Raw genomic sequence first — 16,859 nt, 5'->3', positions numbered from 1 at the left:
AAAAACTAAAAAAGCATCATTTTATACTTTGCTATTGAAAAATAATAGCAGAAAATGTCGTGAAAATGTGTGCAAATCTTTTTTAACTCCAATCTTTGCTACTGCCTGGAACAACATATTTTCAGATGGGGGTCCGCGTACAAACACATTGTGAGGGTCCTTGACATGAAAAGGTTTGAGCGCCACTGATTTAGAAACATAGGGATTTTTCAGGAAACTGATAGGATAGAATTGGCCTCAGGTCTAAACGGGTTAAAGAGAGGCTGGTGCAGGATCTCTAGACCCCGGATGGCAGCTGCTCAACTGAAACCAAGCAGCCCCCAGGACCTACGTACTGTAGGTGACCAAACCCGTCCAAGTGCAGATTCACTACACTACAGACGAGAACTACAGACTGTTGCCTCTCGCAATTTTCAAATGATTCCAATGTTCCATCTAGGGATGTCCCGATACACTTTTTTCATTTCCAATCCGATCCCGATACCACAATTTCTGTGTTAGCCGATACCGATACAGAATACCGATACCAGTGTTGTGATCTTGTGTTGTGTATCTAGCTATATATCTCGTGTTGTGTTTGACTCCTCACTCAAATGTGCACTTGCAGTTTTGGCAACTCCAAAGCAAACTCCACATGCCCCAACATTCTATTTACTTGCCATAGTGTCAACCCCTTACCCCTGTGTCGGATCGGTGGTTAAGACTGGCATATTCGCCGATACCAATATGACCCGATATGACAAATAAGTGCCGATACCGATACTTTTCCGATACCGATACAGTATCGGGACATCTCTAGTTCCATCATACAGTCTGCAGAGCGGAAACTCTGATCATGAGCAAAAAATAAAGCAGAAGTGAGTTCTCCTCCCCACTTCCGTTTCATCTTTACAGTCGCGCAAATTTATCCTAATATAAATAGAAATCCTTTAAGCATATATAACTTGCTGCTTAGCAGAAATGGAACAAAAACAAATCACACCCGTGTGAAATGAGTGCCGCTCTTATCATCATACATCATCTTATTTTGGCCAATCAAACCCGGAAAGCTGGGCATAGGAGGGGCTAGCACCCCTCAAAAATACAATGTAAAGACATATATTTTTGTGAACATAAGTGACACACAGATTACTCAGATTTTGGTGTAGTTCCGGACTCCGTATATAGCATTCGGACTACGCAACACTATCAGTAGAGGAACACATCAGCATCAGTTTGTATGAAATGACTGCAAGGAATTGGAGAAGAGAGAAGCTTGTGATCCATCTGAAAGTTGGCCACAGACTTTACTGCAATGTTTTTTGCCCGAGCAGCACTGATTTGATTAGCAAGTCACCGTTACCCAATTCTGGTTATCCAATAAATTTAATTTAATTAGTCGTGTCTTGCAGAGTAGCTTCTATTATGATATTAGGCCAGCTGTGTTAAGCCTGATTTGTACTTAGTTGTGGACGGGTGTCACATGGCGAAAATAGCCGATCCACAAGTTGTGAGCTTTTAGATCTGCTAATTTCGGTGCGTGATATGATGCACAATTATAGATCTGGCATAAGGAAGGCAAAACCCACCCGTCACAGAATTCAAATGCCATTTCTGTGATTCTGCACTTGTCAATATTTATACCATGGAAAACATTGCCGTAGACTATAAATTAGAGCCAAGATGGTAATCTGTGAATTAAAAACATTGGGTGACAGATTATTGAGTTTCTGAACCAAAAACACGGTAATTAATGACCCTGTGCTGTTAATGTCATGCTCAATGAAAAAGCGCCATATGGTTTAGCTTTGAGAGTGTCTTATTTGTGTACACAAGCTAATCCCACTGAAGAATCCTCCCTCAGAGGATCCAACACCGCTATGGACAAATACATGCCTAATATTGCCTATCCAACACCGCCAAGGCCCAAATACATGCAAACAAAAGCAGATGGACACAAACAAGGACACACAACCAAACTATGAATCATACTGCTCCTCCCCAAAATCACTCATGAATACAGGCAATATATAATAGACGGCATACAAATGAGAAGGTCGAGAAATTATATCACTATCCCATCGCATGGTGCCATTATGAACATCTACTGAATTTAATTTAACTTGCCCTAATGATTTTTAATTGCAAACTAGCCACGGCCAATCTGAGAAGGCGAATTCAGTATTTTCTAAAATGTTTTGCTCTTTCTACAAAGTACAGATCTGACATGGTTGAAATGGAGACAGGGGTAAATTAACCTAAGCCTGTTTATTTTTTATAGTCATGACGCCATGTTCATGACCAAAGACCCCTTCCTGGACTACAAAGTCACACCTCCATGCAGCCTCCCCCCTCTCCACAAGGAGGGGAAGTCCACTAAAGCATTATGGGCATTGTAGGAATTCAGTAATCCATTCAAACCCTATAGTCAAACACACAGACTTCATTATTTTTCTGGCCATAGGGTGCAAATTTAAAATTGTGCTACTGTTATCTACTACAAATACTATTAACAGAATTGGGTGACAAAGGATGACTTCACCCATTTTCAACCTATCTTCATATAACATGGTCCTCACTAATGCTCAAGCAGTGATGTACACTAGGCCATGCTTAAAACAAGGAATGATTACATAGTAATAATGTGTCAGGTCAGGTGAAAGAGGCGCTGTCTCTGTTGTCCCCCTTTTTGCCTTCGTTTCCCCCCCTATTATTGTTATTATTACTTTAGTTTCTCTGTCGCAAATACTAATATTACACTATTAGAAATTGAAAACTATTATTTCAACTTTGGCGAGTCCATTTGGAATTGGATGCGTATTGTCGGGCTTTGGAGACTGAACTAGGCAGATATGAGTTAATTTGAAGCGTATTCTGCAGGCGCACGCAGTTGTCTCTTGCTGCTGCTGGCTGTACAGGCTGCTAGTAGCGCTGGCCCGTCCCTACAGTGCAGCGGTGGTACATGGAGACACGAATCACGATACATTATATACATTGATTCTGTGCGTGGTTCAATGACTGTGTTTTGTTGTGGCTTTGCATTGGCTGCGCTGCGCTGTTTCAGCCGCGGTTGGTTTGAAGTTATATCGAGTGACGTGCGAACATTGCAAACGTGTCAAATAACTGTAGTATGCGCGTTGCTCTGTCTGCAGCCTGCTTTGCTGCCATGGATATTTCCCCCTCCTCTTCCCATTGGCTAGAGGCAGCATTGCCGTTGCTTGTCGTCCCATTGGCTAGAAGTAGCCAATCACGTCAGTATGGACTAGGGGTCTATCTTGTCGTCTAACTTTCAGGAGTAAACACTAGTCAGGTTTCACCTGACAAAAATCTACTGTGTGTCTCAGAGGAGGGATGTGGTTACAGTAACCCGCCTACGTCATCGTTAGGCAGTTTTCTTCCAAGATTATTATTTTTTATTGCATATTACAATGGTATATGTATTACAATGGCTTCCATTATACTGTAGAATCCTAACTTTCCAGAAATAGAAAACCTGAAGTTTCTATTAGCTTGGATTCCCCATCGATGAAGACGGGTTTCGGAACTGTCCACAGCCCTCCTCTGAGACACAGTGAACTAGACTAAAATAAATTGTACCATAATATAAGGGTGATCATTAGTGAGGACCATTTGTATGAACATAGGTTGAAAAGGGGTGCTTTACGCAAGCATCCGGCACAAATAGGCAATGTGTAGTATTGTGTACATACGGTGGGGAGTTGCATTCGGGCAGCTCAATTAGGTGTACTCACTAAATAAAACACCCACCCCCGCCCCCAGTCTTTGCTTTTTATTGGGCTTTTCATGGTTTTTATAAGCTGTGAGGGCGCCTTTGTGAGATATGAGAGGAGTCTTCCAGCCTATAGAAGTCCCCAGGGAGCTTTTTCCCTGGCTAATGATTTGACATGACAAGTCAAAGCAGAGGTTTATGAGGCTCCACAAACGCTGTTAAGAGAAGATTCCTCAGATGTGGAAGGCGTGCGGCAGAAGAACAAGATGTTGGATGTAGCAATTTAACAGAGGAAGAGACTGAGAACTGTACACTATGATGTGGGCTTTTGGGCCCCTCTTGGGTCTGTTATAAATAGTCCTCATGTTGGCAACACTATGGCAAAATAGAAGACGTCATCTTAGGCTACCACCTTCCCCCGTACTGATTGCCTTCACATAATTTCAATGGCAACATTAGTAGTGGTGAATGTACTGTACAGTTCCAACACATCCAACAAAAATGTACCGTCCCTTACAGGTGGATTCGTACACTGATACAAATGTAACTCTGAGTTAAATTAGAAGTCTGAGATTTTACAATGCATCTCAACGCAGAAGTGGTCATATTCTAATCAAATCCTGGTGCATGTAGTATGTTTTTCAACCATAGTAACAGACACACTAGAAGCACAGCTAAATGGATGGCTCCTTAACCTCCTCTACAAAAAGTATCCGATTTCTAATAAATCAGTCACCAGACTGCCTAGAGCTAGGAATAATTACAAGTCAGCTGGTGAAAAATGAAATGCCTAAAAATGCAACGAACACACAGTACAAGCACTTCAGCCTACTTCAAACAAACAGTGTGGGAGTTTCCCTAGACCCTTCCACCAATCATCTCCTGCAAAGCCCTCTACCAATTATTTCCTGCAGACCCCTCGACCAGTCAGCTTCTTCTGAGCAACATCTTACGAGAGAATCATTGTCTCTCCCTGTGTGTGTGTGTGTGTGTGTGTGTGTGTGTGTGTGTGTGTGTGTGTGTGTGTGTGTGTGTGTGTGTGTGTGTGTGTGTGTGTGTGTCCTTCCGTCTGTGATCAGCTCATCTCCGGCACTGTTGGGCTTGATGGCAGTAAAAATGTGCACACTCTCTCTCTGGATGGATGCCAGACCCCTGCCCCAAATTTCTCACACGGGGATGTTACAGAGCCACCAGGAAGATTTTTTTTTTTTTGCTGAACACATTTTTTGGCAGTACTACACCTTTTGTCCAAACATCACGCAAACCAGTACGTACACAGCATCTAGTCATTAAACAAAACGTGTCTTTCCGATTTTTCATATTCCCTCCTGATTGGCTAAGAAGTTTGTGCTCCGTTTTTTTTAAATGCCTCAAACGAAAGACAAATTTCAACCATAATTACAGATGGATTAAACAGAAAGATTATCTTTGTCTCTCCTTTACGTCTTTCCTCCCGACACAGGAAAACATATAGAGCTGGCTTAGTTTCAAGAGCCATGCGAGACACTTTGGATCGATATTCTCTGACACCGCTTCATTTCCATGCATATGGTTATGGACTTCACAGGCAGACCTGAAATGCACTTCAGTAGCACATACAGTACCAATCAATAGTTTAGAAAATGAGTTTCTCTCGTAACAACTGAAAGGATATACTTCATACTTCATATCACAATTCAAATATTGTATCATATAAACTAAGGGTGGGATACTGTGGGCTTATACCCATTAATAATGTTCCTTCATTATACATATAACTCTGAATTGCTGTTATGCATGAGTCAAGCCTCAGATGTTTTATTCAACATTCTAGAGCAGGAAATGATATGCCCTCTTTCTGAGGGACTTTAGAAGTCTGTGCAGGTGATTATTTTTCTAAGTGTTCGAGTTTGGAAGTGCTCGTTGTAAATCACTCAACAGCCCTGCTTTGAAATTGCACATAATGTGGGATGCTGCAGGAGGTTGCGTTGTTGAAAACGAGCGCTTCCAAACTCCAACACTTTGAAAAAATAATCTCCTGCATGGAATTTCTTGACACAGAAATTTGCTAATAAGTAAAAGTAATACCATGTTGTAGGCCTACTGTGGATTTTTATGAAACAAACACTTTGCAGATTGAAAGAGCTTTGCGTACAGCTGCAATGTCTGGTGTTGCAACTCTAGGTTCAACCCATTAAAAAAATCTAGTGTTGCAAATTGCAGCTATGTATTCTCTGGGTACCTTGATCACACATATAAGCCTGTAGTGTAGTGCATAACCCCATTCACATGACCTACATTATAAAGCTCACCTGGGAGTATTCTGTGTACAGAAACTGCACATTTTACTAGTGAAGGAGCAGGCTTGATAATGATAATATTTGTGCATTCTCACAGACGCACCAGAGTAGCCTACACACGCGCGTCTCGGACACATTGTTAGACGAATCAATTAAGCACATTGGTACCAGCTGCTAGCACATTGACATTGGTATTTAATTGTATACACAATTGGTAAAAACAAACCCGGATACAATTAAACATAGCTACTAAAAACCAGTAAGTCCATGCTGTAGAGTGTAGCCTATATTCGTGGATGGCGCACACCTGAATTCAATAGGCATTGATGACACAAACGATGCCAAACGCATCACAAGATCCAGGGGAAAGATGCAGTACTTGGACACGAAATAAAAACAGAAGAAGCAATGGTCACTCATTATGACCACTGCTGCGCGTCGCGCATCATAATAACATGACAGTTTGGGGAGATAGTTCAAAAGAGAGCCTAGTAAGTAGGGTACACTTGCCTGGAACGTATAAAACCTTGTCCCGTTTGGTGGGTGCACCTTCGGGGAGTTGGCCCCCGTACTCATGTCCGAGAAGATCATAATAATCCCTTCGAAAAGAAAAGAAAAATCCAAAAGTGACCGATCGATCCGATATATCAATGGCGAGGACGGAGGAAGAAATTCGAAAAACGTGATAAATCACATGCAGGTTATATTATATATCCTAGTCAGAGCGGCAGTCCTGACAGGCGCGGCGCGGCGGTCGCGTGTCGGCAGCAGCGCTCTTTGAGCTACACACCCACATCGAAAAAAGAGATCAGACCGCTCCTCCAAAAAAGATCTATCCCCCCTCCAAAAAAAGACAACCAGGGGAAATACTTTTCTCTGCTTTCCTGGCTGGCTGGCCCCAATCCGTGTTGTTGTTATACACACTAGTCGCACGTTGTTTCTCTCGGTCTCTCTTTCCTATCGATTGGCCGCGTCGCGACGAGTCAAACGCAGTGAGAGATGTACCGTGGCGGCTCCATGATTATTGCCTAGTGTGGCGCTTGCTGCTGCACGGCAGTGCACGCAGCTCTATTAACAGTGGCTTGGGTGCATGGGTACTCCATCTGTTCCAAGCAGCGATTATCACCTCCCTCCCTCCCTCCATCCCTCCCCCAACCGGCCAACCCCCCCGATCATTCAGCGGTCTCGGTCTGCAATCTTTTTGAAATTAAGTGGCATATTTTATTTTCTAGAATGGTCAGTGTATGTGCCTCTACAGTATGTTCAATAATGACACCAAATCAGAGCAATAACCCACCCTATCTCCCAGACTCCCTCCCCAGTCAGTTTTTAAATAGTTTATTTTTAAACAAAACCTCCTAGGCTCTCTCACACACTTATGCCAGTGTGCCTGTGCCCTGTGTGTGATCACCGGTGCCATTGTTGGCAGTGGCACCGGTGCCAAAGGTTGCCTATACCCTGCCCTGAGTAGGCTACTCAATTGCGGCAGCGGTGGCCGAACGGATAGCGGCGCGGTCTAGATACCGGAAGGTTCCCAGTTCGAATCAGCCGTCCGACACGTTAAAATTACCACCGCTGAAATGCCCTTGAACAAGGCATCAACCACTACGATGAAATGTGTTCTATGAGCAGGGCCTGGCTGGAAACAAGTTCTTGAGCTTAGCCCAGATACCCTGGGTAAATATAGATTTCATTTAATTTCATTTCATTTTGCAATATTACGTAGTAAGTAAAAGTCCGGAATTCAAAATGTACTTGTCTACTTGAGTACAAAAAAAAGTATTGGCAATTTGGCATGAAAATTGTACTTTAAGTACTTAACTTGTTGTGCAGAATGTCCCATTTCAAGTTTTCAAATGTATAATAATCTTTTGAAAATACCAGATCTACAAGCTCACAATGCGTCGCCACATTGTGAGATTGTAGAGTGGCTATTTTCGAATGGCCGAAATTTATAATTGGGCTTAAGTGATTAATGTATGTTTTGTAGTAATAATCAAAATCTACCAAAGTTTTCAAATAATTGTATTGGAATAAAAAGTGCAATATTTGCCTCTGAGATGTAGTGGAGTAGAAGTAAAAGTATCGAAAATTGGAAATACTCAAGTAAAGTACAAATACCTTAAAATTGTACTTAAGAGCAGTTCTTCCACCACTGCTCCCTCCCTCCCTCCTCCTCCTCCTCCTCCTCCTCGATCATTCACAAGATGAACCTTGCATTCCTAATCCTTAACATTTACATTATCCACACAATTAGATGCCTCACGCATCTTACAGCAGCGTGAGTCACGCTGTGTGTGTGTGTGTGTGTGTGTGTGTGTGTGTGTGTGTGTGTGTGTGTGTGTGTGTGTGCGTGCGTGCGTGGCACTGCGTGCGTGTGTGCATGTTTGTGTGAGAGAGTGATCTTACTGTACGATGACAGGTGTTTCCTCTCTCACCTCATCCACATCCACAAGTTCCAGATGAGTTTTGATTCATTGAAAATTGTATTAACAGTTTGCAGAATGGGTACAGTTCATGGAAAAGTACAGCCTGGTCAATAGAAAAATTGCTACTGATAAAAACTGATAAAACCAGAAAAAGCACTAAGACTGTTTACTTAAGGGTCCTCCATTTTCAATTAATCAGAACATTTAAAGAAAAAAGGGAAAACGTACAGTAGGCTGCGGGAATGAGGTTACAAACGTGATGTAGGCTACTTGAGAAGATGCTAAACAAAATGTTCAAGTTCACGTAAAATTAAATTTCCACTGACAGCAAACAGAATAACCAATATTGCTAGGAACATTACGGATTGGAGCTGTCTCTACATTTCCATGGCCTCATTCACCTTGGCTTCAAAAGACATTTCCAGAGACCTGTCATAACGGTGTCATCCAGTATATTTCCTTCTTTACTTTAATGCACATTGAGTTCTTTATAAAAACAGCTCTACTTCAGATACATCCACAATTGAACAGAAACAACTTTTTAACAGCAATCATATAAAGTAGAGGAGGTTTTCCAGACTTCAGACTATAAGTCTGTCTGACCAGCTTTCATCCAATTTTCCCTAAGATTTGACCCAAAAGAAATTGCAATAGTAATCGTTCTAATCGTCATCCAAATAACTCAATTGTGGATCATGGTAAATTCAGGAGTTGAACATTGGGTACCATTGAAAACCTATATAAGGCTAACTGGGAACACTGGGAACACCTATGTTATACTTTAGCTATTGAAAAATAGCAGATCTACAAGCTCATAGCGTGGCACCGAGTGCCGTGCTACGAGCTTGTCTTTGACATGAAAAAGGTTGAGCACCACTGACATACGTAGGTTTTTCAGAAAACTGTTTGGATTTAGAAGACATTTTGTAGAATCTAGTGTCAGGTCTAATGCAAGCATTAGTTTTGCACGGAAAACATTACTTCGGCTAAAAACGGCCATAGCCGTCTTCACAAATGTGAATTTAGCCCAAGGAGAGTTTGATTTGATTGAAGGGCTGATTTCACCCAACACCCATATGCACACACCGCAGCAGAGCGCGGCTAATGTTATGAGCTAATTGGAGAGCAGGAAAGACAAATATGACTGTATATGACAAATATGACTATGTAATATTTCTTGTATAGTTTATAGATTGACTGGCCTAGTTGTGCTTTGTATCACTAGCAAGCCATTCCACTAGTCAAACCAACCAACCAAAGCAATGCACTAGTGTTGATTTTGTTGACTAAAACTATGACGAAAAATGTTCGGCGACTACCTTTTTTCACTGACAAAAACTAAAGGAAAACTAAATGAAAACCATAAGATGACTACAACTATGACGGACTATAGTATACTGACAATTTCATCAACAAATAAAAAGTAGACGAGATCCAAGACATTCAGTAGAACTATAATAAGTCATTTAATGCTTGGTTGCATGCTGAAAATAGCAGATCTACAAGCTCACAATCTACATTCTACAAGTTGTGAGCTTATGATATTCAACTAGGACTAGATTAAAGGTTTCAGATTATGACTAAATTTAACAGAATTTTATTCAAAAGACTATGACTAAAACTAAATCAAAATGTGCCGTTAAAATCAACACTACAAATGCACTGTATGTTCTGAGCAGATTCTGTGGTGTTAGACAAAGTTCAAATTTAAAATAATAATAATAATTAATAAAATCACTGGCACTGGGGCACAGACCAAATATTCGTTTTTGGGTCTGATCTCAAATGTGCACTTCAGAGAAGATTTTTATTATGTATTTATTTATTTATGTAGTACTTGAGATGGAAAATGATGATGGGACGTGGAAGTGATGTCCCCTTTTCTGCACAAGGATCTACCACGGGAGACCGGATAGCGGCCTTGAGCCTTGTCATTTGATTGGTCCATAAGTACAGGCTTGGGGACAGACCTATCCCATGGCTAGAGGGGGTAGTTAGGTCACATTAATTATCAATGTCAAAATTCAGGACACAGTGGATTAACTAAAACAGCGACTGCGGCAATCAGAGTTGTCAGGCTATAGTAGTAGTACAGTCTATATCAAGGATTCCCACACTTTTTTGACTCGAGAACTACTTTTAAACTGAAAATTGATCATTTCCAGCGAGTCAATGACGGAAGGAGACAACGGAAGGAGCATGTATAGAGCCTAGGGTATATGTGCGTGAGATCATCATCATACCTGGAAGTTATGCGGGAATGCCTACTGAGTGGCAAAAGACTATACTTTCTGGCCTTGAAAGCCCATACATCCGAACAGAAGTCCTATTTGATTGCATTAAATGACTTAAAACAACATTAAATTCACTTTGTCACTCACTTTGCCACTCGATCTGCCATTCACTTTATGCATGCGCATACCCTCTATTGACCTCTAGAGATCTGGCTCCCAGTCCCAGTCCTCTCTGCATTCCATATGCTTTCATATAGAGTCCTAGCCCACCGATTATCAATATTTTGAAAAGTGCAAAATTAATTCTAACCCGTGTGAAAAACATACAAAAAAAAAGAAAATGCTAATCTACAAGTTCACAACACATCACACATCTCTGGAGCCTTTTGTAAATTTCCGCTAGTTAAGACAAAATATAGGTTAAAAAGTCGTGGTACACCTGTTGCATAATTGCAGATACCGATGTCCTTAAAAAAAGGTCAAATAATGGCCCATATATCTGTCTGGGTCTAGTCTCATCAACAGTGTTCTTTGCCTTTTGAATTTGGCCAAATCTGCCAAAACCACCACAGACCCAGTGAATTATACATGAGCTGTTCCTTCACATTCAACTCACCAGACTAACAGTGCTGCGCTGTCGATAAAATATACAACATAAAGTGACAGGTCCTGTGAGGTATCTTTTTCTTTGGTTTCCATAAAACTTTGAAGTGGTATATGAAGATGGACATTTATGATAAATGTTTGATCAAAGTACCTTTATTCCTTTGTGATAGTTTGCACGCACAGACAGACTATGTGCTCATTAAAACCAATATCAGGTTGTAGGTAGGTGTGTTGTATGTGTGTAGGTAGGTGCGTGCGTGCGTGCGTGCGTGCGTGCGTGCGTGCGTGCGTGCGTGCATGCATCTACTATAAAGTGTGTGTTAACGTGTGTATTCATGTACTGTAAGTGTATTTTTCCGTGATGTGTATGTATACCTGTGTATCATTGCCAATGCTTCAATCAATAAATAGTTATAGACCAATCCTGTTCCATCAATCTAAGCGCTCAATCACATTGATTTGTGGTTTGTTTGATCATTCCGCAGTCCTAATCTACGTGGCCATCTAAAGGCATCAGGAGGCTGTAACGGTGATGACACCAGCCTTGTTTCACTACAGTTAATGTGTACCACAATTAGGTAGATCATTTGCGATGATTTAAGAAGGCTTGAGGACAGATGAAATGTCCTTATTGAAATCCTAAAAACAAGCAGAACAAGGAACTACCGTGTGGACACTGAACCCATAATAGTGATGGCAATGGAAGAGAATGTTTTTGACATAAAAAGAGTGTTGAAGTCAAGTCACACTTGACTTCAACACTATATAACGCTGCCACACATTGCATGATAAAATCTGTGACGTCCATTTAATTATTATGGTTTCCGAATTGAATTATCACATTTTACTGTGTTAGTACGGGTTTTTACTGTGTGAGTACGGGTTTATTTTTTACACTTTCAGAACAACATGAACACTATGTATGTGAGTGTGCCCACGCACATAACTGTGGATTTGTACACAGCTTGTGAAACAATAATTAGCTGCAAACCAGTAGAATGGGCTACCGTTGGCATGCAACCACTTAGTTCCAGTACACCACCAATAAGCTGCAAACAAGCAAGGAATAGCAAACAGTGACAGTAAATGGATAGCACATACGGTGAATGTACACAAAGCAAGTAGTATTTGTCCAGTCGACGAGCAAACCTTTTAAATAGTTTGACAGCATGCCTGGATGGAACCTATATTCTCTTCTGGAATGGCCACAGGCCATTAGTTTAGAATATATGGATATTCTAAAATGAGTAGTGAAAGGAAAAGAGAAATGTCTCTAAACACCCTAACATGAAAGAAACTGGAGTTTTTGTTTGAGACTGTTCCATGTTGACAAACTGCAGCCGGCAGTATTGTAGCAGCCCACAGCAGTAGACTTGTTTGAGCCATGTCATTGATTATAGTCTTGAACAAAGACGAAAACTACAAAAACTATTATTTTGGGAATACTGGCAGTTATCGTGGGTAGAGAGAGTACGTCAGTATGACCTCTTGTATGATGGAGAAAGGCATTTGCAAGGGGAAACAAAGTAGTTGCATCCACAACGTGTTGTGAGCTTGTAGATATGCAATTTGGTGTTTGGTCTGACGTACTAGTAACAACCTGACAGGCATTAGATCGACAACCTACCCCAAACCCTAACCTCACAGGGAAGGCACGGGTGAGTTTTAACCGGCAACACATGTCGGGAGCCACGGGTGAGTCTTAACCAGCCACGCATGTGTCGGACTAATTAACTGCACAACAGTTGTCCAGTTGTGCAGTTGTCGGACTAACTGCACAACTGGACAACTGTTGGACTGTCGGACCAACATACAGTATGCACTATACGCCCCATTCAATTTTCAGTGTGCGTCTGTGCGACAAATCAAACATTAGACTAGTTGTGGGGGTTTACATTATTTGATACGCGACATGTGGGAGTGCAGCAGAGGGGACAGTTAGGCTTGTTCGCATTAACATACACTGTACAACGTACACACATTGTGTACACGCAGGCTTACCAAGCAGACTACGAGACAAGCGAGGCTACATTGTCACACGCGGTTTACCCATGGCACTCCCCGAAGAGCTCAGCTGTCAGTCGGAACAACTGTTAAATCAGCGCAATCTCATCCACGGGGAGCAGAGAAGTGAAAGATTACACAGAGAGAGAAAGAGACGAGAGACACAGAGAGAGTGAGAGAGAGCGAGAATCAGAGAGAGAGGAGAAAGACACAGAGAGAGAGACACAGAGAGAGAGACACAGAGAGAGTGAGAGAGAGAGAGAATCAGAGAGAGAGAGGAGAAAGACACAGAGAGAGAGACACAGAGAGAGAGACACAGAGAGAGTGAGAGAGAGAGAGAGAATCAGAGAGAGAGAGGAGAAAGACACAGAGAGAGAGACACAGAGAGAGAGACACAGAGAGAATCAGAGAGAGAGAGAGAGAGAGCGAGAGAGTGAGAGAGAGAGAGAGAGAGAGAGAGAGAGAGAGCGAGAGAGAGAAGCAGCAATGAGCAGTGGTGATTTTTTTCTTTTTACTTAAATATAAACATATCAATACTGCAATGTAGAAGTACTCTGTTACAAGTAAAAGTCCGGAATTCAAAATGTACTTTACAAAAGTAAGTATCATTATGCAGAATGTTCCCTTTCAAGTTTTCAAATGTATAACAATCTTGCCGAAATGTGTATGGGTTGAAGTGGTTAATGTATGTCTTGTAATAATAATCAAAGGAAAGGAAAGTAACAGATACCTCACAAATGTACTTAAGTACAGTATGAGTGAATGTACTTAGTTACTTTCCACCACTGGCAATGAGCTCCCTTGGTAATGACATGATTCAGCAGTAGTGGTAGGACATTGTAGAGCAGGGGTGTCCACACTTTTTTGACTTCAGAGCTTCTTACAAAATTACCAGATCAACAAGATCTACCCACAAAAAAAAAAAAAATTATGCCATTGCTGAAAATAGCTTTCAAATGTACCTGAGGGGGGCGAGGCTGAGCGTTTAGGTGTTGCAGCTGTCCGACGTATATACATATAGGGACCATAGGCGGCGGGTGGATTTTACCTTTGGGTAGGCTAGAATTGCGTGGGAACTCTCAAATGTATTTATTTATTTCCCCCAGATGGTCTAAAAATGAGTTACTTTGACCAATTTATTACCAATCTTGTACACCATTGCTCACAAAAGCAACACCCTTGACCCAATTATAGACACTGCATCTAGCTTTTAATTAAAGTTCCCCGGGCATTGTTTTGGGATATTTTGGCCGATATGGGTCTTTTTCTCAAGTCTCGAGTCAGTGTGGAGATTACCCGGCGGTGTTGCTACTTGCTGCCCCTCCCGGCTCATGGCTCTTCACAGACGGCACAGAGACAGCAGCCACTCCGCTGAACGTGTCAGTGTTGCTGCAGTGGTGTGAACTGTGAACCATGCGGACGGTCACTGGTGGTGCTGCTGACAGCCGAGCCGACTCACAGCTTCTTCTTAGTTCTGAATTACTTTATCTGTGGCTTGAAAAAGACCGTAGGGCGTAGGCTATATCCATTTTGCGTTTTGCTGTTTTCCAAAATAAACCAGCGCACGCTACTGTTTGCTACAAAGCGACTGGAAGGAAGAGGTTTACAGAAAGGCTACCAAGTAGCCAATCATATGACCCGATCAGCGATCACCACGGGGCAGCGACAACACACACACACACACACACACACACACACACACACACACACACACACACACACACACACACACACACACACACACACACACACACACACACACACAGCCTTCTGTGTAACGCTGCGCACATATATTATATATATTTAAAAAATACCCAGCAACATTTTTGGGAAGGCTAAGCCTTCCCTAGCCTTACATACCCGCCGCCTATGATAGGGACTGGGACACACATAGCTGCGTATTGGAGCGGAGGCACCGCTCAAAACACAAAATGATGAGAGTGCATGTCTGAAAACCAACCGGCTGCACCAGAAAAACATTTGAGTGCCACTTGGAGACTGTGCACGGGAGAGGAAGTATCCGCCACAAACATCTGTTCCCAGCCGCCCCCCCTGCGGGCGGCATGACACTGCCACCTCAAATAATCAGACATGTCGCTGCCTTAATTGGGTCGCTCTCACTGCTGATGCATGGTGTACTCTGCAGCACCCGTCGTCTCGGCTGTTCCATGCTGTTATTTTTGGTTTTCTACCCCCCCCCCCCCCCCTCCCCAGACAGAAGTCTATTCGCATTTATGGGTCCCTAAAGAAGAATGAGAGAAAGAAAATGCATTTTCTAATCGTTATTGCCGTGAGAAGTAGTTCATTGCATTGCCCGGAACTCCATCCATCCATCTTCAACCGCTTATCCGTAGTCGGGTCGCGGGGGCAACAGCTCCACCAGAGTGCTCCAGACTTCCCTCTCCAGAGCAACATTAGTGACTTCCTCCTGGGGGATTCAGAGACGTTCCAAGGCCAGTGAGTCGATGTGTTTCCTCCAACTGCGCCTTGGTCTGCCCCGGTGGGACGTGCGTCGAGGACCTCCCTAGGGAGGCGCCCGAGAGGCATCCTGATGCCCGAACCACCTCAGCTGGCTCCTTTCCAGGCGAAGGAGCAGCGGTTCTACTCCGAGTCTCTCTTGTGTGACTGAACTTCTCACCCTATCTCTAAGGGAGATGCCAGCCACCCGTCGAAGAAAACTCATTTCGGCCACTTGTATTCGCAACCTTATTATTTCGGTCATGACCCACACTTCATGACCATAGGTGAGAGTAGGAACGAAGATTGCTCGGTAGACGGAGAGCTTTGCCTTCTGGCTCAACTCTCTTTTCGTCACAACAGTGCGGTACAGCGACTGCAATACCACCCCTGCCGCTCCGATTCTCCAAACAAAAAGCTCTCAGATGCCCAAATATGATTCATTTGATCGAGTCATTCTTAACTGGTGTGTGTGTGTGTGTGTGTGCGTGTGCGTGTGACGCGAGTTTTGGTACCAAAAGTAGAAAGTACTCATTGTGCAGAATGTCTCGAGTTTTTCTCTCAAGTGGTTAGTGTATGTTTTGTAATGTGCGAGCGTGCGTGCGTGCACGTGTGCGTGCGTGTGTGCGTGCACGTGTGCGTGGGTGGGTGGTCATGGTCAACCATGTGGATGTGAGTGACCTCATTGAGTTGATGAGATGTGACACTGCTCATGAAGAAAGGACAGAGGAGGAGGAGAAGAGGAGGGGGGGGTGTCTTCAGCCCACCTTTCAAGGGTAAAGCCTGTCTGACATGGATGTGGCAGCCATTTAAATGGCAGTGTCTCGTATTTGCATAATTCCCCAGCTTGGCAGGTGTCAAAAGCCTGCAGCCGCAAAAAAAGAGCTGGATTCACGTTTGCATCACAGAAATCCCTGCTGTTTTGCTAACATGCTTTATTTCTGGACTTCTACTGTATCGTGTACACATTTGTCTAGGTATGTTGTGTTATGAGAATTAGACTGTAGAGCACAGAGTCGGTAACGATGGAAGTTGTTGATCCATGCCCCACCCGATTATGCAATACCCGTTGTACCCATGTCAGAGTACCCGTTCCACCCATCTATCTGTGTCCCTTTTATGCCCTATATGGAGATTTATG

At 42.8% G+C, this 16,859-nt stretch overlaps 1 protein-coding gene across 14 annotated transcripts in view; it reads right to left on the bottom strand.

Moving 5' to 3' along the window:
• The window catches only part of ppfia2 (PTPRF interacting protein alpha 2), a 285,017-nt gene that overhangs the window by 148,665 nt on the left and 119,493 nt on the right, over window positions 1-16,859 (bottom strand). For 2 of the 14 annotated variants that reach the window (XM_079494705.1, XM_079494693.1), the window contains exon 1: window positions 6,499-7,042. The exons of the other annotated variants lie outside the window; for them this stretch is intronic. In XM_079494705.1, the coding sequence (XP_079350831.1) occupies window positions 6,499-6,579 (81 nt within the window). In that variant the 5' untranslated portion in view covers window positions 6,580-7,042. Of the gene's footprint in view, window positions 1-6,498; window positions 7,043-16,859 lie in introns of those variants that run through there. 14 annotated transcript variants of the gene reach the window in all.

Source organism: Electrona antarctica (assembly GCF_951216825.1).
Source record: "Electrona antarctica genome assembly, chromosome: 23".
Lineage (NCBI taxonomy): Eukaryota > Metazoa > Chordata > Actinopteri > Myctophiformes > Myctophidae > Electrona > Electrona antarctica.
This window is presented reverse-complemented; position numbering and strand designations above follow the sequence as displayed.